At 41.9% G+C, this 14,632-nt stretch overlaps 1 protein-coding gene across 2 annotated transcripts in view; it reads left to right on the top strand.

Moving 5' to 3' along the window:
- The window catches only part of npr2 (natriuretic peptide receptor 2), a 170,363-nt gene that overhangs the window by 26,706 nt on the left and 129,025 nt on the right, over window positions 1–14,632 (top strand). For both annotated transcript variants that reach the window (XR_011353438.1, XM_069924222.1), the window contains exon 5: window positions 2,514–2,649. Coding sequence is in view for 1 of the 2 variants with exons in the window: in XM_069924222.1 (XP_069780323.1) it covers window positions 2,514–2,649 (136 nt within the window). In the remaining variant the exon portion in view is untranslated. The remainder of the gene's footprint in view (window positions 1–2,513; window positions 2,650–14,632) is intronic.

The raw sequence follows: 14,632 nt of genomic DNA, 5'->3' as shown, positions 1-14,632 counted from the left end.
GGAGAAGAGGCTGCATGGTTAGGAGGGTCTATTATGGGAAGAAATAGGGGAAGCTTGGGTTGTTTTATATGGAGTGTTGGCGGCTGATAGAGGTGTATAAGATCATGAGAGCCAGGGACAGTCAAAATCTTTTCCCCGGGTTAATGGCGCTACACGACTAGAGGACATGAATTTAAAGTGAGCAGGAGGGAAGAGAAGGGAGTTGTGCAGGGCAAATATTTTAAACAGTGGTAATATCTGGAATGGGCTGTCAGGAGTAGTGGTGGAAGCAGATGTAATAGCAATTTTGGAAGAAGCTTCTGGATGTATACATGAATATGATCAAGATGGAGGAATACCTATCAGATACAAGCAACAGAGTTTTAGTTTGAGTTGGACATCATGTTTGGTACAGACATGCAGGCCGAAGTGCCTGTTCTTGTGCTATACTGTTCCATGTTCTATCATTTCTTGCTTCAGCTTTTTACTTGGTTGTCTCAAATAGTTTGCCATACCTGCTACACTGATTCAAGGACTTTCCAGAATGGACACCAAAATGGCCATCGCCTGTTGAGGCCCTGCTACTTGCAGTAGCATAACTGACAATGCTCTGACTGCGTGGTTGAGAGTTGATGTACTGCTCCAGAGACTTGAACAAAAATACCTGAATTAATGGAGGTGAAGGAGTGCTCCATAATGTGTGTTTCAGATGAGATATTCCACTAAACTTAAATTGCATTATTTATTGTCACATTAACTGATGTACAAAAAAAAAGCTTTGTTTTCCAGGTAAGCAAACCCAAAGTTAAGTGCAACACATAGTGCAGGGTATAACTTAAAACAGTTCCAGGGTTTCATCTTTTACCAATGAGAGGTCCATTTAAGAGTTTTATAAATGCAGAAAATACACTGTTCTTGAATCTGGAGGTTTCTGTTTTCAAGCTCATATATTTTCTGGCCAATGGAAGAGAGAGAAATAAGTATGACCAGGGTGGGAGTAGTTTGCTCAGTAAACTGGATATAAACAATCTCAATCCACAATTTTGAAGAAGAATTGGGGCTTGTTTGCCTTGGGCAATAATTTATCCTTCACTCAAATTGTGTTATAGATTTTTCTAATAAATAATTATCATCACCCTATTGTTTAAGGCTACAACCTCCTTTGAAGAAGACCGCAGAGCCCACCTCACTGACAAAAGACAAAGGAGGAAAAACCCAACACCCAACCCCAACCAACCAATTTTCCCCTGCAACCGCTGCAACCGTGTCTGCCTGTCCCGCATCGGACTTGTCAGCCACAATCGAGCCTGCAGCTGACGTGGACTTTTACCCCCTCCATAAATCTTCGTCCGTGAAGCCAAGCCAAAGAAGAAAAATTTCCTACACTGCCACAAATTATCCATAAAAAGTTTTGGGAGAGACTGACTGTGGAATATCTCAACATGAAATCTGTTTCATTCTCTGCTTGTATTGAGGATGAGAGTGGGGAGCCAGGGGGTGAAGAATGATTATTTTTTGCTCGTAGAAATGGACATTTCAAGCCTCTGCTCTTTTCAAATTTGATTTCTTCTTTCAAAATTATACTGAATCTAAGGAAATTCCCCATAGTTCCAAGCTGAACAAACTCACGTGGACTACAAACTATAGAATCCACTCTATGCATCAATATAATTTTAAATACACGTGTAGAACAATAGAATTCAAATATAGCCAAGAAACATTAATCACCAAAATAGAAAGAGGAACATGCCACCTGATTCCACCAATCATCTAACCAACATAAGCTTCTTGGGTAGGTAATTCCAGGGATTCATACCCCTCTGTGAGAAGACATTTCTATGTCCCTCGATTTAAAATTACCCTGCTCTAATTTTGTAACTATGTCACCTCCTCCAAATTTTTCTTGTAGTGGAAACTTTCAACATCTACCCTTTCAAACCCCCTTTGGATGCAAACAAGAATGTCTGCAGATATAGTAGCTCCTCTTAGGATCGTGCATGTTTCAGTAAGGTCACCCTCATTTTTCTAGTTTGTTGAGCTATTTGTGACAGGACATGAACCATAGGACAATACAGTACAGAAAGAGGCCCTTTAGTCAGTCCCAAACTGTTATTCTGCCTAGTCCCATTGACTTGCACCATACCATACCCTCCATACATCTCCCATCCATCTACCTATTCAAATGTTTCTTAAATATTAAAATTGAAGCCGCATTCACCACTTCAAATGGCAGCTCTGTTCACACTCTCACCACTCTCAATGTGAAGTTTCTCCAAATGTTTCTTTAACTATCTTACCTTTCACTTTTAACCCATATTCTTGTTTCACTGAACCTCAGTTGAAAAAACCTACTTGAAATTACTGTATCTGTACCCCTCATAATTTGGTATACCTTTTTCAAATCTCCCCTCATTCTCTAATGCTCCACGGGTTATAAACATCGCCAAACAATCCTAACAAGAATGTTTAATTGGTCCATTTTTCTTTTATCAACAGGTATAGCTAAAACTGCATTTTTCACTTTAACTTTTCAGATGAATTTTATTGCTGGTTGTTTCTATGATGGGATTATAGCATATGCTAAGGCTCTGAATGAGACACTAGCAGAAGGAGGATCCCAAAAGGATGGGCTGTTAATCACCAGGAAGATGCTGGGACAGCAGTTTCAAGGTATGCTTAAAATTATTCTCTCGATGGTTGTAATTTGTGGTTTATTGCTGTCTATTACATACTGTATGCTTCTTCTTAAATTACATTGATGTAAGACATAAAGGTAACTCTTTAAAATGAACTTAAGATGATATTTGCAGTCAATATATTGCAATTTGGAGACATTATAACAATGACATCATATTGTCTTGGAATCTGGGCACCAGTGGCAAAGGTGGAATTAAATGGTGGAATTAAATGCCCGTTCCTAATTACCTTTTTCGCTGGTGGTGAGCTGTTGACTTGAACAGCTGCAGTCTGTTCAAGTAGGGAAGTTATTTTTAAGGATTTGGACTCAGAGACAATAATGAACTAGTAATTTATTTTCACCTGAAAATGTTGTGTGACTTGGATAGGAACTTGCAAGGAAAGAAAAGTTTGCACATCTAGTCATGGGGTCGGGAAACGGAATTACTTCAATTCTTAAATTGCTAATGACTTAATTTCTCCAACATTTTTGTGTAAAATGCAGTTTCCTTCATTGCCTCTTGGTAAATCACCTTTCCATGGTCATTTTCTTTTTCTCTCTCTCTCTCTCTCTCTCTCAGCAATTTGCTAGTTGCAATATGATGAACATAGGAACATAGGAAGTAGGAACAGGAGTAGGCCAAAAATGGTAATTGTGTTTCAAATCCAAATGTATTTGTTGATAATGATGTCAGCTGCCATTTTCAAAGAATCTCGCTCTCTATTTTTAAAATGCAAATGTGTTGTCTTTGTGCCCCTGCAACCAATCCCACAAAACTTTACTAAAATATATAACTAAATCATAACTAAAGATTAATCATAGCACATTTGTATCAATTGAAATAAGATGATATCTTTGTCCTTTCTAGAAATTGAAGTCAATAACCTACAATCATTATTGACACCAGTAATCCATGATTGGTTTCTATTCCCTATAGCTTGTTGTGGTCTGGGTTTATTTTACTCCTTGCTGTCAGCAGTCCCTAGGAAGTTCTGCTGTGAACAATTCCCTCATTGTGTCGATTACAAAGGAAACATAGGAACATAGGAAGTAGGAACAGGAGTCGGCCAAAAATGGCCCATTGAGCCTGCTCCGCCATTCAATACGATCATGGCTGATCTAATTTATGACCTAACTCCACCTACCTGCCTTCTCCCGATATCCCCTAATTCCTCTATTATGTAAAAATTTATCTAACCGAATTTTAAATGTGTTTAATGAGGCAGCCTCAACCACTTCCCTGGTTAGAGAATTCCAAACATTCACTACTCTCTGGGAAAAAACAGTTTTCCTCATATCTGTCCTAAATCTACTCCTCTGAATATTGAGACTGTGTCCTCTCGTTTTAGTTTCCCCAGCCAGCTCAAAAAACCTTCCTACATCTATCCTATCCATACCCTTCATAATCCTCTATGTTTCTATAAGATCTCCTCTCATTCTTCTGAACTCAAGCGAATACAATCCTAGACGATTTAATCTTTCATCATGTCAACCCTTTCATCCCAGGGATCAACCTAGTAAACCTCCTCTGGGCCGTCTCCAAAGCCAGTATATCCTTCCTCAAATATAGAGACCAGAACTGGACACAGTACTCCAGGTGCAGTCTCACCAGTACCTTATACAGTTGCAACATTACCTCCCTACTCCTGAATTCAATTCCTCTAGCGATGAAGGGCAACATTCCATTTGCCTTCTTAATAACCTGCTGCACCTGCAACCTAACTTTTTGTGATTCATGCACAAGCACTCCCAAGTCCCTCTGCACAACAGCATGCTGTAGTTTTTCACCCTTTAAATAATATTCAGCTCTTTTATTTTTCTTGCCAAAGTGGATAACCTCACACTTACTAACATTGTACTCCATCTGCCAGACCTTTGCCCACTCATCCAGCTTAACTATATCCCTCTGCAGAATCTCCACATCCTCATTACAATTTGCTCTTCCACTCAATTTGGTGTCATCCGCAAACTTGGTTACACCACATTTTGTCCCCTCCTCCAAGTCATCAATGTAAATGATGAACAGTTGTGGCCCTAACACTGACCTCTGCGGCACCCCACTTACCACTCTCTGCCAACCTGAAAAACTCGCATTTATCCCAACTCTCTGCCTCCTGTCAGACAACTAATTTTCAATCCAGGCCAATATACTTCCCCGGACTCCACTTTCCTGTAACTTACTGATAAGTCTCTTGTGCGGTACCTTATCAAACGCTTTCTGGAAGTCCAAATATACAATATCAACCTGTTTCCCTCTATCCAGCGCACCCATTATATCCTCAAAGAATCCTAACAAGTTTGTCAAACAAGATCTTCCCTTTCTAAAACCATGCTGCGTCTGCCTGATTGAACCCTTACGTTCCAAAAGTTTCACTATTTCATCTTTAATGACCGCTTCAAGCATTTTTCCAACTACAGACATCAAGCTAATTGGCCGATAATTTCCTGTCTTCTGCCTACATCCCTTCTTAAAAATTGAAGACTCTACAGCTGAGGTATAACTTTCATACCTATGTATTTCAAACTCTTTGAGATTAATGGTACAATTCTTTCATTTTAATTTTCAGATCTGTAGAAAAATCTTCAGAGAATTAATCAAATGGACAATAAAATCCATTTATTTCTCTAATGTTTTTAATTTCTTCCCATTTCCTAAGTTGTCACATTTCTTCAGTCAAAGTTAATGTATCTCATTGTCTTTAGTCACTTGCTATATCATAATTATCCTGGAAGGTAAACCTAGTCCTTGGCTCTATACATATTGACTCCATTATGTTCCTTTACCATGCCATTCTCTCAAGCACCATAGTGGAAGCAGTTAGTGTAGCAATTAACGCAATGCTATTATACCACTGGTGAGCAGGGTTTGAATCTGGCACTCTCTGTAAGGAATTTACATGTTCTCCCCGTGTCTGTGTGGGTTTCCTCTGGGTGCTCCACTTTTATCTCATCATCCAAAATGTACGGGGTCAGAGGTCCATTTGAGAGTAATGGGCAGGATGGGCTCTATCATGCTCTAAATAAAATTTTTAATTAATTTTTAAAATATTAGGTACTCTTACATTTCTTTCAGTCAGTGCTGTGGACAAGCATGAGTTTCTCACTTCCACTAAATCTAAGCACATAATTCTATCTGCTTTTTGCAGCCCGATCCTGAATCTTCCCCATATTATCGACATAATTAAAGGGAGCCCAGGTCATACTTGGCCCGATCAGAATCGAGGGTGAACAGAAGAAACTGACAACACATCCTTCCAGTAAGGGAGCCACCCCCATCCTAAACTAATTCAACCCCCTATAGCTGATTTCTCTCCTCTGCCCAGCTGGCCCTATCTGCCCCAGTCACATGTCCCCTTTTCCATCTCCCGACAGTTTGCATCTGCCTACCTTCCTTCCCTTAACTGATTCCACTCATCACCTTAATTTATTATCAAATGCCATAATCTGCAGCTCTTTGTTATCTCCAGTGATCACCCTTCAGCATTTCTCCTTATTGCTACCCCCCCATCCCGCCGCCGGCTCCATCCATCATTCATAACCTGGATCCACCCATCGCTTGCCAGGTTCCTGCCCACCATTTCCCTTTCACTTCTAGCTTTTCCTCCTTTATGCTCTCAGTCCTGGTGCAAGGACTTGACTCTCAACGCATCAGCCATCCCTTTTCCTCCAGAAATGCTGCCCGAGGCACTGAGTTTGAGCTTTGCTCCAGATTCCTGCATCTGCAGTCTCTTGGTCATGGAATAATTTTCCTTTCTTCCTCTACGTCAGCACATTTAATGATATCTTTGGCCGTCTTCTCCCTGTCCTCCTTGGTGATATCGATGGGCATTTTTTCTTTAAATAAATTCCAATTACAAATTACTCCTTTTGAATCATCCTCAACTTTAGTCTTTCCATTGTCAAACAGAAGAGGTTGGATTTTTGAGCAGGATTTCATCTTTGTAGCATTTGTTTGGCCCCCAATTATTGATAAGATCCAGATTATGATTGGAAAACCAAACCTTTCACTTTGAGTTAAGCAGGTGCATTTGTGGAGCAATATACAGAAATGCTGGATAAACTCAGCAGGTCTACAAGAAACAAAGGGATAGAACCCTTTCAGGAGGGAACCCTTCATCATGTGAATGTAGGTGAGCAGCTGAATAAAGGGTGAGGGGGAGGAGGGAAGAGTCAAGAGAAGAGCACAGGCCAACTTGCAAGAGGTCATAGAGGTGGATAAGGGTGGAAGGGCAGAGAGAAAAAATTGACGAGTGATAGTGGGAGAGGTTGTGGCTCTCTGAACGGAAGGTGGAGGAAATGGAAAGGAGACAGAGGGATAGAGAAAGAAAGAGAGAGAGAAACAGGGGAGGGACCTAATGGAATTGGAGAAGTCTGTGTTAATGCCATCTGGTTGGAGAAGGCCCTGACTTAATATGTGTTGTTCCTCCAATTTGTAGATGGTCTCAGATGGTATTGCATGAGGCCATGGACAGACACACTAGTGTGGGAATAATGTGTGGAATTGAAATGGGAGGTCCCTGTTATTGCAAAGGTGCTCATCAAAATGATCTCCCAATCTGCGCCCGTTCTCTCCAATGTGCACTGAATGCAGTAGATGATCACTACAGATTCACCTGTGAAGTGAAGGGCTGTTTGGGGCCCTCAGTGGTGGAGAAGGAGGAGATGTGACCGCATGTAGAATTTCATGAGGTCACAGGGAGTAATTAGTGGGAAAGAATGAGGGATAAGGGAGTCACAGAAGGAGTGGTCCCTACAGAAGCTCTGGGATGTATCAGGTGGTGGCAGCGGAAATTCCCAACCTATATAAACTTCCCCACAACAATCTAACCTATCCCAACCTCACATCCATAATCCACTATTTTTCTTACATCCAGAGTCTTTTGTATGTCCCTTTTGTACCAGCCTCCACCAGCACCCTGGCAATGCATTCCAGGCACCCAGCACTCTTTGGAGAAAAATAAATACATCTCTGACATCTTCCTTAAATGTTTGTCCACTCACCTTAAACAGATATCCTCTGGTATTTGCTATTGTCATCCCAGGAAAAAGGTACTGGTTGTCTCTCATAATCCTATTCACCTTTATGAAGTCACCTCTCATCCATCAGTGCTCCAAAGAGAAAAACCCTAGATCTGTCAATCTTGCTTCATAAGGATGTTTCCTCGATCTCCAATCCAGGCATCATCCTGGTAAATCTCCCCTGTACCCTCTCCAAAGCTTCTTTTTCCTTCCTGTCATCAGATAGATGTTAGAGGTAGTTTTTTATTTACACAGTGTGGTGAGTGCCTGGAATGCATGCCTGGGGTGGTGGCAGAGGCTAGTATAATAGGGACATTTATCCACACTGTAGGGCAGATGGCCATTGCTCTGCAGCATATTGAGCTACTGGAGCTAATGAGAGGACCAGAGGCTGAAGAGACCTGGTGAGGTGCCGGTGGGAGCTAACATAGCTCACCCTGGCCGCCACCTGACATCCCGGCCCCTGATGCTCCGACGGCCCCCACCAGCCAGCCCTGCCCTGATGGCCATCGTTGGCTGTCCCTGCTCTGATGGGGTCATGGAGGGAGAGGGGCAAGTGAGTGAGGGAGAGAAAAGTGAAATGGTGGCGGGCTGACGGTGTCACCGTTACATCATCAGCCCATCCCTAGCCAGCTGCTTGTAGCGACAGTACATTCATGATTACGTAGCGAGCATTCCACTCTGCCCCTGACCCAACGTCAGAGAGGGATTGAAGTTGGTACCTTTGAACCAGCTGGAAACATTCATGATGTTGTTTTCTGGAGTGAGGGCAGTGAATATCTGCCTTTATGTTCAGATTTTTTTGCAGCCCCAGCCTGAATCTGCCCTAAAATATCGACATAAGCTCGTCCTCCAACCCCCTTTACCTGATTTTCCTTCAGCTTTTAGCCGGCATTCATACGGAGGCCAATTATGAAAAGGCCTAAGGTCTTTATCATCCTCTTCCTCAGTATCTTTAATCACTTATGGAGTGAGAACATTGCTATCAAAGCTACCATTTATTAGCCTTTCATAATGACCTTTGAGAAGGTTGTTTGGAGTTGCCTCCTGTGACAATCACTGTCCTTATTGGTGTAGATATTCCAATGCTGCTATCAGGTTGGTGCTTTAAGTAATATGCTTCCAACCATGTGAGAGGAACTTGCATGAAATAGTCCTGCTGTGACTATGGTTGTTGTCGTTCTTGGTAGCAGTGATTGCAAATCGGAGAGAGAGATGCTGGCAAGGAAGCCTCAGCAGCTTGCTCAAGTGTATTTTATGGCTGATACATGGTGTAGCTAGGGTGTGTTGGTGAAGAAGTGAATACGTGTGTGGACGATGTAAAAAAATACAGACAAACAAGAAAAAATGGCTGGACTGCCAGAGCTGCTGTAAGGGCAGCACTGTTACTGGTGCAAAACTGGGGAGATTTGAGTGCGGAGACATGGCACAACTCTGAAGGGTTCAAACACCCAGTCTCAAAGCCAACAGCTCCATACAAGCTTTGAATGGTCTGTTCAAGGAGTCAACAGTGTTTGTGAGTAAAATCCTGCAACTCCAAGATCTGCACCGAAGATGGCTGCATCTGTGGTCAGCAGTGGCCACAAGGAGTTGCAGACTCCTGGAGAAGCAGACTAGCACAGGCCACCAGAAATGGGGAGAACAACTCCGTTGAGAAGGATAAGTACAGGGTATGGCCCTACACAACAGTGACCAGGACAACGGACCAGTGAGGGGCTTAGCGGCTGAAGGACACTGAAAGATGGTGATCAGAGCAGCAAACCAGCGAGGGGCACACCAGCTGAGGGACCCACACAGGGTGCAGGCCACTTGTGGCCTAGGGAACTGCATGGGCTGCATGCTGTGTGCTGCTGGAGACTGGCTCATGGGAGCTAGGTATCGGAATTGAGATTCTAGAGCACACATGTCAAACTCTGGCCCGCGTGCCAAATTTGGCCCATGATATAATTATATTTGGCCCGCAAGATCATTTCAAAAATGTATTAGAGGCGGCCCGCTGGCCGCCGCGCCAGTATAGCGCATGCACAGTAATACAGCAAATCCCAGAATGCATTGGCGTCAGCCCGCTAATCGCCCCCACTTTCTCTGTTTACGTTGCAGGGTCTCACCGTGGACTCTGGTTTTGGGGCCTGGCCGGTGTCAGGGGAAGCCAAGGCCGCTTCCCAGCACCCGGAACCGGAGGCCTCGGGCTTGACCTCGCCAGGACCATTGCCCACTCCCCCTCCCTGCCACAGGCCGACCCACGACTCACGGTGATGGGGCCGCTGATCCGCTGAGATGCCCCCGCACTGTCGTGTCCCCCTGCCCGTCCCCCCACCGCAGCACGGCCTGGCCAGTGTCAGGGGAAGCCAAGGCCACTTCCCAGCGCCCAGAACCGGAGGCCTCGGGCCTGACCTCACCAGGACCATTGCCCACTCCCCCTCCCTGCCGCAGGCTGACCCGCGACTCACAGTGACGGGGCCGCTGATCCGCCGAGATGCCGCCCTGCAGCGAGAGCCGATGCTCCCGCACTGTCGTTGTCCAACCCGATCGCCCGCAAATCCCGCCCTCCCGCACACAGGCCTGAGTAAGTATTATGAACTTTAACCTCAGGATAAAACGATCTTCCAATAGTTTCATGTCACAGTGATAAATATATTCCTGGTTAAAAATGGTCCTGCACCTGGATACAAGCTCATTAGGCATAAAACTTGAAAAGTGTGTAAATCAAAGGATATCTGTACCAATGGAAAAAGGGCATGGCAAATAACCCTGCTAGAGTTCATGCTCACAATCAGTCATCCATTTGATTGTTTCAGGAATCATGTTATTCTCTCACATTCTCAATAGCCCTCAGATTTTACTATTCGACAGCACACTAGCAACATTTGACAAATCCTCTATAGAGAAATATTATTTATTGAATATTTTATTTCTCATTTTTTAATGCTTCTGGAAAGAGTTTATCCAAAACTATTATTAAACATTTATTTTAATAAGAAAAAAGTTTAACATTACATATGTTGAAAGAAGAGAAAACATGCAGATGTTGTTGAAAATTTTCAATAAATATTTAGTTCGGCCCTCGACTTAATCCAAGTTTTTAATTTTGGCCCTCCGTGAATTTGAGTTTGACACCCCTGTGCTAGAGGATGCTGAGGGCAAGAAGGGTTCCCAATGGGCCTCAGGCACTGAAGGCTTCTTGATCACATTGGAGGATGGATCTGCTGATGAATCGGACAATAATCTGTGTGGCTTCAGAGGCTAGGGGAACACTGGTGGCAAATCAATGGACGCTCGGTGACTCTAAAGGGAATCTCTTTTCCTTCTCTTTCTCTCGTATTGTACAGGCGGTCGGTGATGCTAATGGCAACTCTTTATCTGCCTTATGGCAGATAGAAGGCAATATCTTGCAATATTACATGACCATAAAGGAATCTTGAATTAAGAATGGCTTGTCAGACTATTTGAACACTTGCACTCATACAAACAAATGTAAAATATTCTATTAGACTCTGCTTTGAGTATTCGAGAAAGGCCGAAACATTCAGAGCTGAGCCACCAGCTGCAGGATATCCTGCCTATCACTTGCTCTTTGAAGATGGAGCATTTAAATGAATGGTCCAGTGAAGTAATGTGGTGATCTTTGGATGTTGGTGGAATTGGTGAATATAAAACTGCTCAGTGCTTAGGAAATGCAGTTGTTGAAATGGTCAGCCCCTGTTACTTGCCATTTATCAGATTAATTGAACATCAGTCAACAGATTATTGATAATTGCCATTTGGTAGTAATTTGAATGAACCCTTCCATTACTGTGGCATGTTTGGGTGTATTCTGATTTTAGTTCTCTTCCCTTCACAAACTCCACCCATTGGATACTCTACCACTTAACATCCTTATTAGAGAAATGGAATTTAAAGATGTTGCAGGGGAATAACTGTGTTCGCTAAGAACTGGAAAGCAAATCTACTTTTGAATTTGGGGAGGGGGGGGGTAAACCTTGCTGTTCCTGGGGCCCAGTAAGAGGACCCCTGTAGATAAGAAAAAAAAACATGGACCTGGGTTAGTAAATGACTGAAATAAACTGAAAAGTAAAAGAAGGAGATAAGGAAAGTAATTATCTGAAAACTTATAAGATATTTCTTTAACTATGGAGATGAAAACTTTCTTCCAACACTCTGTCCCTTTTGAATGAGCCAGCAGAGGAATAATGGATTGAAGGTTCTCCTGTGCTAAACATTATTTTAATCTATGACTATTTTCTTTATATCCCTTCTCTGATTTATTTTACCAACCTCATGATTTTAATGCTCCATCCTTTTATTTAATTATTGCAAGCATTTTTCTCTCCATAACTCTAAATTTTATGTTACTTTTTCTCTGGGTGATTTCCACTTCCATGGCTCATCCCATTCTTGGTGACCTTTGGTGTCTTTCCGTCATCTGCAGCTCTTGTGTTGACACCTTTACACATCCTCCTTGTCACTTGAAAATCTGCCCAGAGACCATTTCTTCTCATTTTGTAATTTCTCTGGAGAGTGACCACTGCTTAAAGTAATAATAATGCTCATTTGAGCTTCCTTGTTACATTTTCAAAAAGAAATGCTGGTAACAGCCAGTTCCCCAAATAACACCATGTAAGAAGCATTAAATTACACGCAGTGCCATTGACTCAAGCAGTTGTCCCTGTTGTCTTTCTGGCAAGGTTGCTGCACCATATAAAAGGGTCATAAAGAGAAGGTCAGTCTGAGAGCCTCTAAATGTTACTCATTGAACTGGTCAATAATGGAAAAGGATGTTGTTGCAGCTTATAAATGTTAATGTTGTGCAATCAGCAGTGTTTATCTTGCTGTATTTCTTAATGGGATGAAGTAATGTATCTTAAAAGTAAACTCCATAAATATTTAAGATTGTTAGGCAACCAGAAATCAAGATTTGAAAATGTGCTTTATATTTGTGTTTGACCCTCTAAACACTCAGCACATTTGTGGCACTGTGGCTATTTCCTGTTTACATTTGCAGATAAATTGTTTATCTTGTTGTTTTCTTTTCTAAATCTGTCATCTTTTCAACTTGTAAATGACTGATCACTTTCTTGCCCAGCATCTATAAAGAGTGTAATTATGTGAGAAATGACTGCTAGCAGGTCTAAGTTACATTGATGGGCTGTTGACTCACTGTTTGGCAAAGGATAAAAGAAGCTATGCACAGGAGTGGCTGAAAGCTAAATTAAACAATAATGTAAGGACAAAGCTGAAGTTCACTCAATTGAAAAGTAACCAGTGAGGAGAGAATGTTTTTAAAAATCAGAAAGAAGATTGCAGGTGCTGAAAGTCTGAAATTAAAAACAAAATAGCGGAAATAAAGCAGCTCCAGAGCATGTGCTAAAAGATAAATGGTGTTAATGATTCAGGTTTAAGCCAGTTCAACAGATTGGGAAAATGAGAAAACCTCTCAGAACTTGGCTTCACATTTCTGCAGGCAGGAGGCCAAGTCCACAAGAATCTCTCTTAAAGGAGTCTGTAGACCTGACTTTTAAATCAAATGAGGCTGCCCTGTTTGTTCCAAAGCTGAGAAGATGTCGGAAACGCTCAGTGCATCAAGCAACATCTGTCGAACCAGGAAAATAAAATAACACTGATCTTTTATCATATTCACCTATGGTTAGAAATCAAACTTGTCATAAGTTAGTGGTGGTAGAGAATAAATGGAATGAGCAAAGGGAATATCTGTGTCCCAAAAGAGATTGAGGGATGCATGCCACCGCAGTGTCAGCTGAGAGAAGCGATGATGGCTTGTTAATCACAGCTGATCTGCTTTGAGGAGACATAAATAGAAGAAGCTGGCTGACAACAGAGGAGTGGGAAGAATGCTATCATGTGGAGATTTCACTGTATTGCATATAAGAGAAATCTCAAATAAAAGAGAATGACGAGTGAGAAAAAAAAACATGGAGTTGAATTTATTATTTGATGATCTCTGGCACAAATTGGCAAGTCCAGTTTTCTGAAATTGTTGAATTCATTATTCAGCCCTGAGAGCTGCAATTTATGTTGTTTGACGAGTATGGAAACAAAGTTGGGGCTGGGATTGTGATAGAAAGTAACATGAGAAGGAGACTGGAAAGTTTGTATCTTGCTCATGGATCAATCAGAGGTGGACCCAATGTACTAGTTTCTCTGAACTGGAGGAGAGAACATTATAAGCACTAAATAAGTGCATTGGGTTGGAGGAAGTACATGCAAATCACTCTTTCTCCTGGAAGGAGTGGTTTGGGTACCTAGATGGTAAAGCAGGAACAGATAAAAGGATGAGCAGTGCATTGGGTAGTGATGTGAGAATGGAATAGGAGATGATATGGACAGAAGTATGAATCAGGGAACAGAAGAGAAACCAGTCCTTTCTAGCACCAAAGAAGGGAGGAGAGAGGAGTATTTGTATGATGGTGGCATTAGCTTCTAACAGGATGAGTCATTTCATGGAACTGGGCAGTTTTGAAGAGAGTTAACATAAGATATCATTCTAGAAACCAATAACTAGACTTTCAGTGAAAGCATTAATTAAATTAAATTAAATTAAATTTCACAATTCCTTGAGAAGTGTTGTTTATAAGCAAATGAATCAGGAGAAGGCAGGAGAATGGGGCTGAGAAGAAATCAGCCATGATTCGAATGGAGTTCAATGGCCTCGTTCTGTTTCTAGGTATTATGCTCAAAAGCAGTGATTTTCAAACTTTTTCTTTCCACTTACATACTAATTTAAATAATCCCTATGCCATAGGTACTCTGTGATTCTTAAGAGATTACTTAAGGTGGTATATGAGTGGAAGAAATGGTTGAGACCCACTGCTCTAGACCCAATTGTTACTGAAATATTTTGTTTGAGAAAAATGGTCATTGGTCCATTTTCTTTGGAATTATGAAACCGTGCACATAACGAGTCATTTACGTACGATTAAAACCGTGGTTTTTGAATTT

This window comes from Narcine bancroftii, chromosome 3 (assembly GCF_036971445.1).
Source record: "Narcine bancroftii isolate sNarBan1 chromosome 3, sNarBan1.hap1, whole genome shotgun sequence".
Taxonomy (NCBI): Eukaryota; Metazoa; Chordata; class Chondrichthyes; order Torpediniformes; family Narcinidae; genus Narcine; species Narcine bancroftii.
The sequence above is the reverse complement of the archived record's forward strand: the minus strand, read 5'-3'. Positions and strand labels throughout refer to the sequence as shown.